The sequence below is a fragment of the Prionailurus viverrinus genome, chromosome X (genome assembly GCF_022837055.1).
Source record: "Prionailurus viverrinus isolate Anna chromosome X, UM_Priviv_1.0, whole genome shotgun sequence".
NCBI lineage: Eukaryota > Metazoa > Chordata > Mammalia > Carnivora > Felidae > Prionailurus > Prionailurus viverrinus.
In genome coordinates this window covers 115,880,828-115,899,177 of record NC_062579.1, presented here as the reverse complement: position 1 = coordinate 115,899,177, position 18,350 = coordinate 115,880,828, and the positions used below count along the sequence as shown (strand labels likewise).

The 18,350-nt window shown below is 56.0% G+C and overlaps 1 protein-coding gene and 1 long non-coding RNA gene across 5 annotated transcripts; both read left to right on the top strand.

The window, feature by feature from the left end:
• The first annotated feature begins 6,999 nt into the window (after positions 1-6,999).
• On the top strand, positions 7,000-8,366 carry LOC125157421 (uncharacterized). Its single transcript, XR_007148969.1, has 3 exons — positions 7,000-7,095; positions 7,944-8,046; positions 8,205-8,366. It is a non-coding gene; the product is annotated as an uncharacterized LOC125157421 (long non-coding RNA).
• A 345-nt stretch (positions 8,367-8,711) lies between these two features.
• Positions 8,712-10,074, top strand: LOC125157901 (melanoma-associated antigen 9-like). Of its 4 annotated transcripts, XM_047844988.1 has the most exons (3): positions 8,712-9,167; positions 9,390-9,694; positions 9,812-10,074. In XM_047844988.1, the coding sequence occupies exons 1-2, from the start codon at positions 8,847-8,849 to the stop codon at positions 9,579-9,581; spliced, it is 513 nt and encodes a 170-aa protein (XP_047700944.1). In that variant the 5' UTR covers positions 8,712-8,846; the 3' UTR covers positions 9,582-9,694; positions 9,812-10,074. The 4 variants fall into 4 exon arrangements, with proteins under 4 accessions (XP_047700944.1, XP_047700942.1, XP_047700941.1 ...); XM_047844986.1 differs by having other exon boundaries at positions 8,712-9,694; positions 9,841-10,074; XM_047844985.1 differs by having other exon boundaries at positions 8,712-9,694; positions 9,838-10,074.
• Positions 10,075-18,350: the final 8,276 nt, after the last annotated feature.

The window sequence follows — 18,350 nt, the reverse complement described above, 5'->3', positions numbered from 1 at the left end:
GCAAGAAAACATGACTTATTCTTGGGGCCTATCTGAGCAGGACCAACTAAACAGCAGGAAGTGTTGGAAGAGAACAAAGCAGGAATGGGAGGAGCAGGAATAAAAAGGGAGGCTACAAATGAGAACCAACTCTGGGGACAACATGACCTAGGGGAGAGAAAATAGGAATCTTTGTTGGGCCCTATATGAGCAGGACAAACTTCCCAACAGGAGCGGTTGGACGAGACCAAGGAGGGAAGCGTGTGGGGCGCAGGAAACAAGGTGGGCTACGAACTTAAACCCAACTCTGAGGACAATTTACCTGGGGGCAAGAAAACATGACTTATTCTTTGGGCCTATCTGAGCAAGACCAACTAACCAGCAGGAACAGTTGGAAGAGATAGGAATTGGAGGGGGGCAGGAATGAAAAGGACGCTACAAATGAGACCCTACTCTGGGGACAACATTTTCTAGGGGGCAACAAAATGGGACACTTTGTTGGGCCCTACCTGAGTAGGACAAACTAACCAACAGAAGAGGTTGGAAGAGACCAAGGAGGGAAGTGTGTGGGGTGCAGGAATAAAAGGGGGGCTACCAACTTAAATCCAACTCTAAGGACACCTTGACCTGGGGACAAGAAAATAGGACTCTTTGTTGGGACCTATCTGAAAGGGAACAACTCACCGCCAGGAACACTTGGAACAGACCAAAGTGGGAAGTGGCAGTTGGGAGGGGCATTAATAAAAGGAGGGCTCCCAACTGACACACTACTCTGAGGACAACATGACCTTGGGGGCAAGTAAACAGGACTCTTTTGCGGGGCCTATCTAAGCAGGACCAGCTAACCAGCAGGAACAGTTGTTAGAGACCCAAGCAGAATGTGTGGGGAGGAAGGAATGAAACGGGAGGCTACCAACTGAGACCCTACTCTGGGGAAAACTTGACCTCGAGGGCAAGAACAGGACTCTTTGTGGAGGACTATCTAAGCAGGACCGACAAACCAGCAGGAACAGTTGGAGCAGACCAAAGTGGGACATGTGGGGGGGACAGCAATAAAAGTGGGGCTACCAATTTACACCCTACTCTGAGGACAACCTGGAACAAGAGAACAGGACTCTTTGTTAGGGCCTATCTGACCAGGACCAACTAACCAGCAGGAGAATTTGGAAGAGACCAAAGAGGGGTGTTGGCTTCAAAGGGGCCTACGGACCGAGACCCTACTCTGAGGACAATGTGACCTGGAGCAGGAAAATAGGACTCTTTACTGGGGCCTATCTGAGAAGTACCAACTAAGCAGCAGGAGTAGTTGGTAGGGATCAAAGCGGGAAGTGGTGGGGGAGGGAATAAAAGGGGGGCTTCAAACTGAGACACTACCCTGGGGACAATTGGAATTAGGGATCAAGAAAACAGGACTCTTGGTGGGGCCTATCTGAGCAGGACCAACCAACCAGCGGGTACAGTTGGAGCACACCGATGTGGGAAGTGTGTGTGTGGGGGGGGGGAGCAGGAATAAAAGGGGGTCTACCAACTCAGATCCTACTCTGAGGACAACTTGACCTAGGGGCACTAAATCAGGACTCTTGGGGGACCTATCTGAGCAGGACCAACTAACCCACAAGAACAGTTGGAAGAGGCCAAACTTGGAATTGGGGGGGAAGAAATAAAATGGTGGCAACCAACTGAGACCCTACTCTGAGGACAACTTGACCCGGGGGGGGCAACAAAACAGGAAACTTGGTCTGGGCCTCTCTGAGCAGGATCAACTAATCAGCAGGAAGAGTTGGAAGAGACCAAAGCGAGAAGTGTGGGGGTTCAGACATAAAACAGGGGCAACCAAGTCAGACCCTACTCTGAGGACATCGTGACCTTGGGGGCAAGAAACGGGACTCTTTCTCCGGGGCTATCTGAGAAGACGCACTCACCAGCAGGAACAGTTGGAAGAGACCAGAGCAAGAAGCGTTGTGGGACAGGAATAAAAAGGGGGCTACCAATGGAGACAGTACTCTGAGGGCAAGTTAGTCTGGGGGTAAGAAAACAGGACTTTTTGTTGGGGCCTATCTGAGCAGGACCAACTAACTAACAGGAGAAGTTGGAAGAGGCCAAGAAGGGAAGTGTGTGAGGTACAGGAATAAAAGCGGGGGCTACCACCTTATACCCAACTCTGAGAACAACTTGACCTGGGGGCAAGGAAACACGATTATTTTGGGGCCTATCTGAGCAGTACCGACTAACCAGTAGTAAGAGTTGGAAGAGAACAAAGCAGGAACTGTGTGTTGGGGGTGGTGGTGGCAGGAATAAAAAGGGGGCTACCAATTAAACCCTACTTTGAGGACAGCTTGACCTAGGGGCATGAAAATAGGACTCTTTGTTGGGGCCTAACTGAGCAGGATAAAGGAACAGTTGCAAGAGACCAAATTGAGAAGTGGTCTTGGGGGGGGGGGAGCTATAAAAGGGGTGCTACCAACTAAGACCCTACTCTGGAAACAACTTTACGTAGGAGGCAGAAAATATGTTTCCTTGATGGGGCCTATCTGAGCAGTAACAACTATACCAGCAGGAAGGGTTGGAACAGTCCAAAGCGGGAAGTGTCGGGGGGGGCAGCAATAAAAATGGTGCTCCCAACTGAGACCGTACTCTGAGGACAGCTTGACTCTGGGGACCATAAAACAGGACATTTTGGGGGGGCCTATCTGAGATTGATGTCTAACCAGCAGGAACAGTTGGAAGAGACTAATGCAGGAAGTGTGGGGGGCAGGAATAAAAGGGGGGGCTAGTAACTGAGACCATACTCTGAGGGCAACTTGATCTAGGGGGCAAGAAAACAGGGCTCTTTGTTGGGACCTATCTGATAAGGACGAACTAACCAGCAGGAACAGTTGGAAGAGACCAAAGCAGGAAGTGGGGTGGGGAGGGAATAAAAGGGGGACTACAAACTGAAATCCTACTCTGAGGACAAGTTGACTTGGTGGCAAGAAAGTAGGACTTTTTGTTGTGGCCTATCTGAGCAGAACCAACCAACCAGCAGTAAAATCTGGAAGGACCAAACCAGGAAGGTGGGGGGGGGGGCAGGAACAAATGGGGGGCTACAAATTGAGATGCTACCCTGTGGACAACTTGACACACGAGGCAAGAAAACATGACTCTTATTGGGGCCTATCTGAGTCGGACCAACTAACGAGCAGGAACAGTTGGATGAGATCAAAGCAGGAAGTGGGGAGGCAGGAATAAAAGTGGACACCAACTGAGATCCTACTCTATGGACAACGTGACCTGGGGGGCAAGAAACCAGGGTTCTTCCTTCTGGCCTATCTGAGCGGTACTACCTAATCAGCAGGAAGAGCTGGAAGGCACCAAAGCAGGAAGTGTGGGAGGCATGAGTAAAAGGGGGGCTACCAACGAAGACCCTACTCTGAGGACAACTTGAACTGGGGCAAGTAAACAGGGCTCTTTGTTGGGGCCTATCTGACCAGGACCAACTAGCCACCAGGAGTACTTGAAGAGACCAAAGCGAGAAGTTTGCCGGGGCAGGTATAAACGGGGGCTACCAACTGAGACCCTAATCTGAGGACGACTTGGCCTGGGGGCAAGAAAACAGGACTCCCTTTTGTGGCCCATGTGAGCAGGACCAAGTAACCAATAGACCAGTTGGAATGGACCAAAGCTGGAAGTGGGGGGGGGGGGCAGGAAAAAAGGGAGGCAACCAACACACACCCTACTCTGAGGACAACGTGACCTCGGGGGCAAGAAAACAGGACTCTTGGTTCGTGCCTATGTGAGCTGGACCAACTAACCAGCAGGAACAGTTGGAAGAGACCAAACCAGGAAGTGTGTTTGGAGGAGTGGCAGGAATATAAAGGGGACTACCAAATTAAACCAGATGCTGAGAACAATGTGACCTAGGGGCATGAAATTAGGACTGTTTCTTGCAGCCTACTTGAGAAGGAACAATTAACCAGCAGGAACACTTGGAAGATACCAAAGCAGGAACTGGGTGGATCGGGAATAAAAGGGGGCTACCAACTAAGACCCTACTCTGGAGACAACTTGACCTGGGGGGAAAGAAAACAGGAATCATGGTGCAGCCTATCTGAGCAGGGCCAACTAACCAGCAGGAAGAGATGAAAGAGACCAAAGTGAGAAGTGGGGGGGGGGAGCACTAAAAGGGGGGCTACAAACTTAAACCCAACTCTGAGGACAACTTGACCTGGGGCCAAGAAAACAGGACTTTTTGTTGGGCCTTACTGAACAAGACCAACTAATCAGCAGGAGCAGTTGAAAGAGACCAAACCAGGAAGTGTGTGTGTGTGGGGCGTGGTCAGCAGGTACAAAAGGGGGGTGCCAAATTAAACACAACTGTGAGGACAACTTGTCCTCGGGGCAGGAAAATAGGATTCTTTGTGGAGACATACACAAGCAGGACAAACTAACCTATAGGAACAGTTGGAAGAGACCAAAGCAGGAAGGGGGAGGCAGGAATAAAAGGGGAGGCTACCACCTGAAATCCTACTCTGAGGTCAACTTGACCTAGTGGAATAAAAATAGGACTCGTAGTTGGGGCCTATCTGAGCAGGACCAATTAACCAGCAGGAACAGGTTGAAAAGACCGAAGCAGGAAGTGTGGGGTGGGCAATAGGAATAAAAGGGGGGGGGGCACCAACCGACTCCCTACTCTGATGACCACTTGACCTGGGGGAAAGAAAATAGGACTCTTTGTTGGTCCCTATCTGAGCAGGACCAAGTAACAAGCAGGAACCGTTGGAAGAGACCAAAGTAGACAGAGTGGGAGGGCAGGGAAAAAAAAGGGGGGGGGGCTACCAAGTAAGACCCTACTCTGGGGACAACTTGATCTAGATGGTAAGAAAACAAGACTGTTTGTTCGGTCCTATCTGAGCAGGAGCAAATAACCAGCAGGAGCCTTTGGAAGAGAACCAAACGGAAATGGGGGCGGGGGGATAAGAGGGGGCCTGCCAAATGGGACCCAATTCTGAGGACAACTTAACCTGGCGGCAAGATAATAGGACTCTTTGGGGGCCAATCTGAGTAGGACCAACTAACCAGTGGGAACAGTTGGAAGGGGCCAAAGCAGGAATTGGGGGGCAGGAATAAAAGGGGGGCTACCAGCTGAGACCATACTCTGAGAACAACTGGACAAAGCGGGCAAGTAAATTAAGACTCTTATTTGGAGCCAATCTGAGTAGGACCATCTAACCAGCAGGAAGAGTTGGAAGAGACCAAAGCAGGAAGTGTGGTGAGCAGGAATGAAAGGGGGCTAGTAACTGAGACCCTACTCAGAACACTACTTGACCCAGGGGGCAAGAAAACAGGACTCTTTATTGGGGCTTGTTGAGCAGGACCAACTACACATCAGGAATCGTTGGAAGAGACCAAACCGGTAAGTGGGAGGGAGCAGGAGTAATAGGGGGGCTGCCAACTGAGTCCCTACTCTGAGGACAACTTGTGTTGGGGACAAGGCAACAGGACTCTTTGCTGGGACATATCTGAGCATGACCAACAAACCAGTGATTACAGTTGGAAGAGACCAAAGCAAGAAATGTGTGTGTGGGGGTGTGGCAGGAATAAACGGGGGGGGGGGCTACCAACTGGAACAGTACTCTGAGGACAACATGACATGGGGTCAAGAAAATAGAACACTTTGTTGGGGCCCTGTCGGAGCAGAACCAACCAACCAGCAAGAACAGCTAGAAGAGACCAAAGCAAGAAGAGAGGGGGGAGGAATAGAAGGGGGGCTACCAACTGAGACACTCCTCTGAGGACAATTTGTTCTAGGAGCAAGAAAACAGGAGGCTTTGTTCAGGCCTATCTGAGCAGGACCAAGTAACCAGCAGGAACAGTTGGAAGAGAGAAAAGTCGGAAGTGTGTGTGGCGGGGCGGCAGGAATAATAGGGGGGACGGGCCCAGGCTCTTCTGCAGCAGGTGTGGGGACTTCATGGAGATCCGCAGGGCCCATCCCGCCCCGGGGAGAGGAGATCAGCCTGGGCCGCGGGAGCCGGGGTACGTGTAGAGGGTGGCCGCAGGCCCCGTCCACTCAACTGTGCCTCGGGGATCTGAGGAAGTTGAGGACCTTGGGGTGAGGGACAGGATCCTAGGTCAGGAAACGGCAGGGACACAGGACGGGGCCACGGTGTCCAGGTGGGGGTCAGACGGAGGACTGAGGGACTCGGGCCCCCAGGACAGAGGGGACGCCCCAAAGTTCAAGACTTCAGGCCTTCTGAGAAGGGCCCTTGGGAGGCATGGGGACTCGCGGAGGAGAGTCGGGCCAGACTTCCGCAGCCAGGTCTCAGAGACACCGGAGGAGGCGCAGGGGGCGGGGGGTGGCTGGGACACCTCAGGTGGGCAGAGGGCAGGGGCCGTGTCCCGGGGCGATTCCTAATGAGGAACAGAGGGACCTGCAGGCAAAGGAACCTGGACCCCACAAGAGAGTCAGTCCGCGCAGGCCCCCGGGAGGGATGGGGACACTGGGCGAGGCTGGACTTGGGCATCCGGGTCTCGGATCACCTGGACGGGGGAGTGGGGGTCGGATGGGTGAGCTGGGGAGAACCGAGGACCCGCTGTCTGTTGGGAGCAGCCGCTCCGGTGGGCAGAGGGGAGGAGGGCCCAGGTGCTGTCAGGAGACCAGGTCCACCCCAGCCCAGAGCTACGAAGTCAGTCCGTGCCGCAGGCCCGGGGAGCCCCTGCATCGGGCGGCCAGAGGTGGCCGGCGCCCCGTCACTGAGCCTGGGCGGTGCGTCCCAGAGACCTTCAGACCGCGGTCTGAGGGGCACGAGTTCCCATCGTCAGCGGCCACGCACACAGGCCGTCCCCGGGGTGCAGGAGGCCTCGGAGGGAACACCGAGGGAGGGACTCTGGCCCCCAGAACGCAGGCCCCGGCCCGGAAGGCGACCCCTAGCGGCAGCCGAGGGAAGCCCCTAGTGGGAATGAGGCCCCGCGGGGTGTCTGGACTTCCGCATCCGGGTCTCAAGAGACTGGCGGGGCGGGGCGGGGCGGGGCGAGGGGGCCTGGGCCTCGGCGTCGGCGTCGCGTCGGCGTCGGCGTCTTCCGGCCGCGCCTCGAATCCCGTCAGGCGCGGGAAGGGCGCAGAGCCTCGTGGGCTTCGAGGTGAGGCCCAGAGGGAGGAGCGAGGGGGCCGGGACCCAGAGGGGAATGAGTCCGGCGGTGGGGGCGGCGGTGGAGGCCGCAGGGCGGCGCGACCACGACGACTGTGACCAGGGCGTGAGGCGTGGGCGGACTCGGGCTCTGGGTCCCAGCCCGACTGAGAGCTGGTTGCGCGCGAGGAGCCGGCGTCAGGCGGCAGAGCCCGAGGCCCAGGCCGCCCAGGGAGTCCGGATGGGGACGAGAGGATAGGGCTGAGGGACCCCCAAGGAAGCCACGTGAGCCCCCCGCCATCGGCCCCGGGCCTCCCCGGACTTGGTCGCCTCGTGCGCCGCCAGCCGCCTTGGCCCGGACCTCGCCGGGCCGTGAGGGTTGTGGTGGGAGGCAGCGGGCCCGGGGCTCCCCGGGAGAGCCCTGCGGGAGGACGGCCGGAGGCCCCTTGGACCCCAGCCCCGGGGCCGCCCTCGGAAAGCCGCCCCCGCGGTGGGTCTGGGCGAGGGGAGGGCCTTGGTGTGCGGGGCTGGACCCCGGTCAGCCGAGGCAGGATCCCGGGCCCTGGCCGGGGTGCAGGGGAGAGAGGAGGCGCTGCCTCGCAGCCCAGGACACCTGCCTAGGGCCCAGGCCTGCCCTGCCGCTCGGGTCCGCTCTGGCTGTCAGCGGAGGCCCAGAAGGGGCAGGCCCAGGCTGGATGGGGGGTGGGGGGGTGGGGGCTCCCGGGGCGGGGCCGCCCAGAGTCCTGGCCAGAATCTCCTGGCCGCAGTGGGGGGGTGGGGGCCCGGGACGATGCTCGCGGTCTGCACCCACCCTGAGACCCTGAGGCGCCCCCTCCCTCCCCCCCTCCCTCCCTCTTCCAGGGGCTCTGCGAGCTCTGCAGTTGAGGCCTTGGTCTGAGGCAGGAGTCCTGAGGTCACAGAGCAGAGGAGGCGCGGCCGCGTGCCAGTCGGTTGTCCAGGCGAGGTGCGTGCCCCGCGCGTGGGGCCGGGGGCTCGCCCATCCCACCCCAGAGGGGACCCCTCGGCCCCCAACCCCCACGCGGCCCCGCTCTCAGGCCTGGGAGCTCGGGGTCTGGGTGGGCTGGGCCTCCCCCTGAGGAGCCACCCCTCTTCTGTCTTCAGGGTCTGGCGACCATCATGCCCCTGGGTGAGAGCAGTGTGTTCTGCAAGCTGAAGGAGGAGCCAAGAGAGGTCCCGCTGCCATGGGATGCACCGCTGCCAGAGCCTGAGGACAGGGAGGTGGAGGAGGTGGAGTTGAAGAAGGAGGAGGTGGAGTTGAAGAAGGAGGAGGTGGAGGAGGTGGAGGAGGTGGATTTGGAGGAGGAGGACGAGGTGGATTTGGAGGAGGAGGACGAGGTGGATTTGGAGGAGGAGGACGAGGTGGAGGAGGTGGAGTTGAAGGAGGAGAAGGCGGAGGAGGAGGAGGTGGAAGAAGTGGATTTGGAGGTGGAGGTTGAGGTGGAGGAGGTGGAGGTTGAGGTGGAGGAGGTGGAGTCGGAGGAAGAGGAGTTGGAAGAGGAGGAGTTGGAGTTGGAGGTGGAGGAGGTGGAGTCGGAGGAAGAGGAGGAGTTGGAGGAGGAGAAAGCAGAGGAGGAGGAGGAGGGGGGATACCCATCTCCCTCCTCCTCCTCCTCCTCCTCTCCTTCCTCCTTGTCCTCCTCCTGCTCTGTCCTCATTCTGGTCCCCCTGGAGGAGGGGTCTGCTGCTGCCGGGTCCCCGATTCCTCCCCAGAGCCCTCGGAGCTCCTGCCCCTCCCCCAGTGCCATGGCAGGCGCTTCGGGGAGCCAGTCCCACCAGGGCTCCAGCAGCCCCGATGAGGAGGGGTCGAGCACCTGGGGGGCCCCGGCAGGGGCCCAGGCCTCGCTCCCAGATGCGCTCTGCGTGAAGGTGGCCGGCCTGGTGCTGCTTCTGCTCCTCAAGTATCGCACCAAGCAGCCGACCACACGGGCGGAGATGCTGGCGGCGGTTAGCCAAGATGACCAGGACCGCTTCCCCGTGATCTTCCGCCGAGCCTGCGAGTATCTGCAGCTGGTCTTTGGAGTCGACGTGAAGGAAGTGGACCCCCGCGAGCGCTCCTACGTCCTGGTCAGCATCCTGGGCCTCAGCTGCGATGGGACGCCGAGTGGTAGGGACGGCATGCCCAAGACCAGCCTCCTGGTGCTGGTCCTATGGGTGATCCTCCTGGAGGACGACCGTGCCCCTGAGGAGGCGGTGTGGGAAGCGCTGGGGGTCATGGGGGTGTATGCCGGCAGGGAGCACGTATTCTATGGGGAGCCCAGGGAGCTGCTGACCGAAGTCTGGGTGCAGGAAGGGTACCTGGAGTACCGGCAGGTGCCCGGCAGCGAGCCCGCACGCTACGAGTTCCTGTGGGGTCCCAGGGCCCACGCAGAAACCAGCGGCGTGCAAGTGCTGCAGCACATCCTGGCGGTCAACAGCAGGCAGCCCGGGTCTCCGTGTCTGTCCGAAGACGCTGTGAGCCATGAGGAAGAGCGGGCCTGAGCCCGAGGGGCAGCCGGGCCCGTTCCCACCTGGGGTCGAGCAGCTTCTCCTGCGGGACACGCAGCCAGGCCACTTCTCCCCTGCGAGTGCGAGCAGAGCGGGCGCTGGGCGTTGTGAGTAGTGGAGGGCCAGGGCGGCTTGGGGGAAAGCGGGGCCAAGCGCACGTTTGGGTGGGTTCTTGTTCTCTGTCTACATGGCCTCGGAAATCGATCTTTGTTTCCTCGAGGAAGTTTTCAGATGTCGTTCCTTGTCATAGAAGGTTTCGTGAGCTTCGGGCTCAGTGTGGGAGCGGCACCCACGCCACAGGTGTTCAAGAGTCAGAGTTGTGCCGTTTGGTGCAACGAGCTGGGAACCCTTCCGTCCTCGTTCGGGATCCAGAAGGGAATCGCGGTGCCTGGGCTGGGCACAGACAGGGATGTCTTGCAAACGTGAAGACCCTGGCAGTAAACGGATGGTTTCAGGACATGGAGAAATAAAAGATGTTCGTTCTTGCTTCTTGTCCCTTGTCATCTGTCATTCTGGACAAGGGACATAGAGATGTGTGCCTGCCTTTGCTTGGGTCTCCAAGAAAGGAGGAGACACTCGATCTGAGCAGAGGTCCCCAGCTCACTGGGACATTTGTGGCCGGACATTCGCTGAGCTCTGCTCACGCTCGGAAGGGCCCTGTGTTGGCAGTGAGGACACTAGGAGAGGCAGGACACGTCCCACCCATAGGTGACTATCTAGCAGCTGCGGTCCCCATGGGAAGGCAGGGAAAGGTCCCCTAAGAGGAACAGAAGAAATGAAAGAAGGCTGAGGCGGTGGGGCTCCAGGGGGGGAGCCCTGCAGTGGAGATGCCCTGCCCGAGCCAGGCTGGCCTGGGATCTCTGTTCAGTGCGATGCCTTCTGGGCAGCTGATCACAATGTAGCGGGGAGGGGACAGTGGCTGCGGTGTGCTCCCTGCCTCTGTCTCCAGGAAGGCGGGGAGTGAGAGCCTGGGTCTGAGGCGCACAGACTCAGCTGTGCAGAGGGCGGGGGCACGGCCCGAGCCGGTCAGAGTCAAGGTGAGGATCCCGGAAAGGATGGTGACAGAGGTGGGAGCCTCAGTCTGGGATGCCTGGTTCGGGCCGGCAGAGAGAAGGGGCCCGGCCGGGCAGCAAGGCGTGCACGTCGACATGTGAGGGAGCACGGCCGGCCCCCCATCCCGGAATCCAGGTCAGTCCAGCCGGCAGCCCGAGAGACCCCGGCAGGGTGGTCAGGCGGAGCCCTTCTCCCAGCGGGGCTAAGGGTGGTAGACTCGGGGACCCAGAGGGACGGGCCCAGGCTCATCCTGGAGCTGGTGTCTGGACCTGAGGGAGAGCGGTAGGGCCTACTACACCCACCCACCCTGGGTAGAGGCGCTCAGGCCCCGCTGAGGCCGGGGTTTCTGGAGAGGGCGGCCGCAGGCTGTGTCCACTCAACCGTACCTCGGTGGTTTGAGGGAGCTGAGGACCTTGGGGTGAGGGACAGGATCCCAGGTAAGAAAGGGCAGGGGCACAGGCCGGGTGGTGGGTCCAAGAGGGGACATGGGGGGAGGACCGAAGGACTCAGGTCCCTAGGACACAGAGAAGGAACCTGCCAGAGTTCGGGCACCCGCGTCCTTCTGTGAAGGGCCATGGGCAGGATGGGCATCTGGGTGGATGAGTCGGGCCAGACTTCCACAGTGGAGTCTCACAGACACGGGGTGTGTGTGTGTGTGTGTGTGTGGGCGGGGGGAGGCGGCTGGGACACCTCAAGTGGGCAGAGGGCAGGGCCTGGGCCCTGTGGCCATTCTTGGCGAGGATGCAGAAGGAGGACAGAGGGAGCCTGGGCCCCTCAACAGAGTCAGTCTGAGCCTTCCGAATGCCTGCCCCTCCCCCGCTGACATGGCAGGTGCTCCGTGGAGCCAGTCCGATGAGGACCCCAGCAGCCCCGATGAGGAGGGGTCCAGCACCAGAGGGGCCCCAGAAGGAGCCCAGCCCTCGCTCCCAGATGCATTCGGCATGAGGCTGGCTGACCTGGTGGCATTCCTGCTCCTCAAGTATCCCACTCGGCAGCCGACCGACCACGCAGGCGGAGATGCTGGTGGCGGTCGGCCAAGATGACCAGGACCACGTCTCCGTGATCTTCCACCAAGCCTGCGAGTATCTGCAGCTGGTCTTTGGTGTTGACGTGAAGGAAGCGGACGCCAGAGACCACTCCTTCTTCCTGGTCACCATCCTTGGCCTGATATGTGATGGGATGCTAAGCAGTAGGCAGGGCATGCCCACGGCCAGCCTCCTGGTGCTGGTCTTGGGGGTGGTCTTCCTGGAGAACAACTGTGCCCCTGAGGAGGGGGTGTGGAACGTGTGGGCTACCAACTGAGACCTACTCTGATGACAACGTGACCTAGGGGCAAGAAATCAGGACGCGTTATCAGGGCATTACGTGAGCAGCACCAACTAACCAGCGGGATCAGTTGGAAGAGACCAAAGTGGGAAGTGTGTGGCCACCATGAATAAAAGGGGAGCTAACAACTGAAAACCAACTCTGAGAACAACGTGACTTGGGGGCAAGAAAACAGGACTTTCTTTTGGGGCTTATCTGAGCAGGACCAACTAACCAGATGGAACAGTTGGAAAAGACCAAAGCAGAAAGTGGGGGGGAGGGGCTACCAACTGGGATCCTACTCTGAGGACCACTTGATTTAGAGGACAAGAAAACAGGACTCTTTTCTCGGGCTTAAATGCACAGGGCCAACTAACCAGCAGGAATATTTGGTGGAGACCAAAGATGGGAGTGTGTGCTGGGGAGGGGTGGCTGGAATAAAACGGGGGCTACCAACTGGAACCCTACTCTGAGGACAACTTGACCTGGGGGAAAGATAAAAGGACTCATTGTTGTGGCCTATTTGAAGAGGACCAACTAACCGGCAGGAGCACGTGGAAGAGACCGAGGCGGAACTTTGTTGGCGGTAGGAATAAACGGGGGGCTACCAACTGAGAAACTACTCTGAGGGCAACTTGAACTGAGGGCAAGAGAACAGGACTCTTTGTTGGGGCCTCTCTGAGCAGGAACACCTAATCAGCAGGACCAGTAGGAAGAGACCAAAGCAGAAACTGTGAGGGGGGCAGCAGGAATAAAAGGGGGCAACCACCTGAAACCATTCTCTGAGTAGAACTTTACCTGGGGGCAAGAAAAAAGGACTCTTTGTTGGGGCCTATCTGTGCCGGAGCAACTAACCAGCATTAACATTTTGAAGAGACCAATGCAGGAAGTGGGGGAAACGAATAAAAGGGAAGGCAACCATCTGAGACCCTATCCTGAACATAATTTGACCCGGTGGCAAGAAACCAGGACTACTGGTGCGTGTCTATCTGAGCAGGACCAACTAAGAAGCAGGAACAGTTGGAGGAGACCACAGCGGGAAGAGTGGGGAAGGGAACAAAGGGGGACTAAAAGCTGAAACCCTACTTTGAAGACACCTTGACCTGGGGCATGAAAATAGGACTCTTTCTTGGGGCCTATCTGAGCCGGACCATCCAACCAAAAGGAACAGATGGAAGAGACCAAAGCAGCAAGTGGAAGCAATAAAGGGGGCCTACCAACTGAGACCCTACTCTGAGGACAACTTGACCTGGGGGCAAGTCAACAGGACTCTTTGCTGGGGCCTATCTGAGTAGGACCAACTAACCAGCGGGAACAGTTGCAAGAGACCAAAGCGGGAAGTGGGGAGGGGCAGGAATAAAAGGGGTGCTACCAAGTGAGACACTACTCTGAGGACAATTAGACATAGGGGGCAGGAAAACAGGACTCTTGGTGGTGCCTATCTGAGCAGAACCAACTCATCAGGAACATTTGGAGGAGACCAAAGCAGGAAGTGTGTGTGTGTGTGTGTGTGTGTGTGTGTGTGTGTTGGGGGGTGGCAGGAATGAAAGTGGGGCTACAAACTGAAAACCAACTCTGAGGACAAATTGACCTGGGGGAAGAAAATCAGTCTTTGTCGGGGCCTATCAGAGCAGGTCCAATTAACCAGAAGGAACTGTTGGAAGACATCAAAGTGGGAATTGGGGGAGGACAAGAATAAAAGGAGGGTACAAACTCAGACACTACTCTGAGGATAACTTGACCGAGGGGGCATGAAAACATAACTCTTTGTTCGCCCTATCTGAGCAGGAACAATTAACCGGCAGGGACATTTGGAAGAGACCAAAGTGGGAAGTGAGGAGGCAGGAATAAAAGACGGGTACCCCCTGAAACCCTACTCTGAGGACTCCTTGACCAGAGAGCAAGAATATAGGACTTTTTGTTGGGGCTTATCTGAGCAGAACCAACTAACAAGCAGGAATACTTGGAAAAGACCAAAGCAAAATGTGTGGGGTGAGGCTGCGAGTATAAAGGGGGGGCTACCAACTGAGACCCTACCTTGGGGACAGCTTCATCTAGGCGGCAAGAAAATAGGACTTTTCGTTGGGGCCTAAGCAGAGCAAGGAACCAGCAGGGACATCTGGAGCAGACATAAGCGGGAAGTTGGGATGTGCAGGAATAAAGGCAGGGCTACTGCCTGCAACTCTACTCTGAGGACAACTTGACTTGGGGGCAAAAAACCAGGACTCTGTGTTGGGGCCTATCTGAGCAGGATGTACTCATCAGCAGGAACAATTGGACGAGACCAATGCAGGAAGTGCGGGGGGTGGGCAGAAGTTGGGGGGGGGCTACCAACTGAGACCCTACTCTGAGGGCAACTTAACCTAGGGGGCAAGAAAACTGGACTCTGTGTTGGGACATAGGTGAGCAGGACCAACTAACTAGAAGGAACAGTTAGAAGAGACCAAATAGGGAAGTGTGTGGGGGGTGGGAATAAAAGGGGAGCAACCAACTGAGACCCGACTCTGAGGACAACTTGACTCAGGAGGCAAGAAAACAGGACTCTATGTTGGGGGCCTACCTGACCAGGAACAACTAACCAACAGGAGCAGTTGGAAGAGACCAAAGCGAGAAGTGAGGGAGGGGCAGGAATAAAAGGGGGACTACCAACTGAGAACTTACTCTGAGGACAACTTGTCCTGGGGCAAGAAAACAGGACTCTTGGCTGGGGCCTATCTAAGCAGGACCAGCTAACCAGCAGGAACAGTTGGAAGAGAGCAAGCGGGATGTGGGGGTGGGGCAGTTATAACAGGGGGGCTAAAAACTGAGACCCGACTCTGAGGACAACTTGACCTATGGGACAAGAAATCAGGACTCTAAGTTGGGGCCTATGTGAGCAGGACCACCTAAGCAGTAGGAACATTTGGAAGAGAACAATGCAGGAAATGTGGGGGGGGGGTGCGGGAATAAAAGCAGGGCTACCAACTGAGACCCTACTCTGAGGACAACTTGACCTAGGGAGTAAGAAAACAGGACTCTTCTTTGGGGCCTATCTGAGCAGGACCAACTAAGCAGCAGGAACTGTTGGAAGAGACCAAAGCAGGAAGTAGGGGGTACAGGAATAAAAGGGGGCTAACAACTAAGACCTTACTCTGGGGACAACTTGACCTAGGGGGCAAGTAAAGAGGACTCTTTGTTGGGCCCTATCTGAGCAAGACCAAGTAACCAGCAGGAATAGTTGGAAGAGATCAAAGTGGGAAGTGGGGGAGAGAGAATAAAAGGGGGGGCTACAAACTGAAACGCTACTCTGAGGACATCTTGATCTGGAAGAACCGATCTTGATCAAGAAAACAGGACTCTTTGTTGGGACTATCTGAGGAGGGCCAGCTCACCAGTAGGAACAGTTGTTAGACAGCCAAGCAGAACGTGTGCAGAAGGGTTAGGAATAAAAGGGGAGGCTACCAACTGAGAGCATACTCTGAGGACAACTAGACCTAGGGGGCAAGGAAACAGGACTCTTTGCTGCGGCCTATCTAACAAGGCCCAACTAATCAGCAGGAACAGTTGGAGAAGACAGAAGCTTGAAGCAGGGTGGCAGCGTTAAGGTGGGGCTACCAACTAAGGCCTTACTCTGAGGACCATGTAATCTGGGGCCAAGAAAACAGGACTCTTTGTTGGGACTATCTGAGGAGGCCCAGCTCACCGGTAGGAACAGTCGTTAGACAGCCAAGTAGAACATGTGCAGAAGGGTAGGAATAAAAGGAGGGCCACCGACTGAGACCCTACTCTGAAGACAACTCGACATAGGGGACAAGAAAACAGGACTATTGGTGCCGGCCTATCTGAGTAGGACCAACTAACTAACAGGAACAGCTGGAAGAGACCAAAGCAGGATTGGGGGGCAGGAAAAAAGGGAGGCTGCCAACTGAGAACCTGTTCTTCAGACAAGTTGACATTGGGGGCAAGAAACAGGGCTCTTAGTTGGGACCTACCTGAGCAGGACCAACTAACCAGCAGGACCAGCTGGAAGAGACCAAAGCGGGAAGCGTGGGGGGAGAAAACAATAGGGGGGCCACAAACTGAAACCCTACTCGGAGGAGAACTTGACCTGGGGCAAGAAGAAAACAGGACTCTTTTGGGGGGCCTATCTGAGCAGGAGTAACCAACCAGCAGGAAAAATTGGATTAAACCAAAGGAGGAAGTGGTGGTGGGGGGGGGCGGAATAAATGGGGAAGCTACAAACTGAGACCCTACTCTGCAGAAAACTTGACCTAGAGGGCAAGAAAATAGGACATTTTCTTGGGGCCTATCTGAAGACAACCAACTAACCAGCAGATACAGTTGGAACATACCAAAGCAGGCAGAGGGGGGTGGCAGGAATAGAAGGGGTACAACCAACAGAGACCATACTCTGAGGATAACTTCATCTAGGGGTCATGAGAAATGGACTCTTTGTTGCGGCCCGTCTGAGAAGAACCAACTAACCAGCAGATACAGTTGGAACAGACCAATGCGGCAGGTGTTTGGTGGAGGCAATCAAAGGGGGTCTACCAACTGAGGACCTACTGTGAGATCAACTTGACCTAGTGGGAAAAAAAAACCAGGACTCTTTTTTGGGCCTATCTGAGCAGGACCAACTAACCAGCAGGAACAGTTGGAAGAGACCAAAGCTGGAAGTGTGTGAGGGGGTGCAGGAATAAAAAGGGGCTACCAGCTGAAACCCTACTCTGAGGACAAACTGACATGGGGGCAAGAAAACAAGACTCTTTGTTGGAGTCTATCTGAACAGGACCAACTGACCAGCAGGAACCTTTGGAGCAGATCAAAGCTGGAAGTGAGGGGAGGCATCAATAAAAGTGGGGCTACCAACTGAGACCCTACTCTGAGGACCATTTGACCTGGAGCAAGAAAACAGAACTCTTTGTTGGGGCTTATCTGACCAGGAACAACTAACCGGCAGGAGCAGTTGGAAGAGACCAGGAAGTGGGGAGGGCAGGTATAAAAGAGGGCCTACCAACTGAGACCCTGCTCTGAGGATAACTTGATCTGGGGGCATGAAAACAGGACCCTTTGTTGGGGCCTATCTTAGCAGGACCAATGAACCAATAGCAGCAGTTGTGAGAGACCAAAGCAGGATGTGGGGATGCGGGAGAAAAACGAGGCAACCAACTGAGACCCTACTCTGAGGACAAATTGACCTAGGGGGCAAGAAAACAGGACTCTTGTTTCGGGCCTACACGAGCAGGACCAACTCACCAGCAGGAACCATTACGAGAGAAGACATGAGGAAGTGTGGGTAAGGGGGTGGCAGGAATAAAAAGGGGGCTACCGACAGAAACCCTACTTTGAGGACAACATGACATAAGGACATGAAAATAGGACTGATTGTTGCGGCCTACCTGAGTAGGACCAACTAACCAGCAAGAACTGTTGGCCCAGGAATAAAGGGGGTGGGGGGCTAACAACTAAGACCTTACTCTGGGGACAACTTGACCTAGGGGGCAAGTAAAGAGGACTCTTTGTTGAGCCCTATCTGTGCAAGACCAACTAAGCAGCAGGAATAGGTGGAAGAGACCAAAGCAGGAAGTGGGGGAGAGAGAATAAAAGGGGGGCTATAAACTGAAACGCTACTCTGAAGACAACTTGACATGGGGGTAAGAAAATGGGACTCTTTGTTGGGACTATCTGAGGAGGACCAGCTCACCAGTAGGAACAGTTGTTAGACAGCTAAGCAGAAAGTGTGCAGAGGGGGTAGGAATAAAAGGGGGCTTACAAACTGAGACCCTACTCTGAGGACAACTTGGCCTAGGGGGCAAGGAAACCGGACTCTTTGCTGCAGCCTATCTAACAAGGCCCAACTAATCAGCAGGAACAGTTGCAGAAGACAAGAGCTTGAAGCGGGGTGGCAGCATTAAAGTGGGGCTACCAACTAAGGCCCTACTCTGAGGACCATGTAACCTGGGGCCAAGAAAACAGGACTCTTTGTTGGGGCCTATCTGAGCAGGACCAAGTTACCAAAGTAGTTGGAAGAGACCAAAGGGGGAAGTGTGTGGGGGCAGGAACAAAAGGGGGACTACCAACGGAAACACACCTCTGAGGAAAACATGCCCTGGGGGCAAGGAAACAGGAATTTTGGGGGGGGGGGTTCTGAGTAGGACCAACTACCTAGAGGGAACAGTTGGAGGGGACCAAAGCAGGCATTGTGTGGGTGAGGCAGCAGGAATAAAAGTGGGGCTGCCAACTGAAACCCTACTTTGAGGACAAATTGACCAGGGGGCAAGAAAATAGGAGTCTTTATTGGGGTCTACCTGAGCAGGACCAAGTAAGCAGCAGGAACTGTTGGAAGAGACCAAAGCAGGAAGTAGGGGGTGCAGGAATAAAAGGGGACGCCAACAACTAAGACCTTACTCTGGGGACAATTTGACC

Coding starts and splice junctions, on each gene's coding strand:
- LOC125157901 (XM_047844986.1), top strand. CDS start 8,847: ATGGCAGGCGCTTCGGGGAGCCAGTCCCACCAGGGCTCCAGCAGCCCC.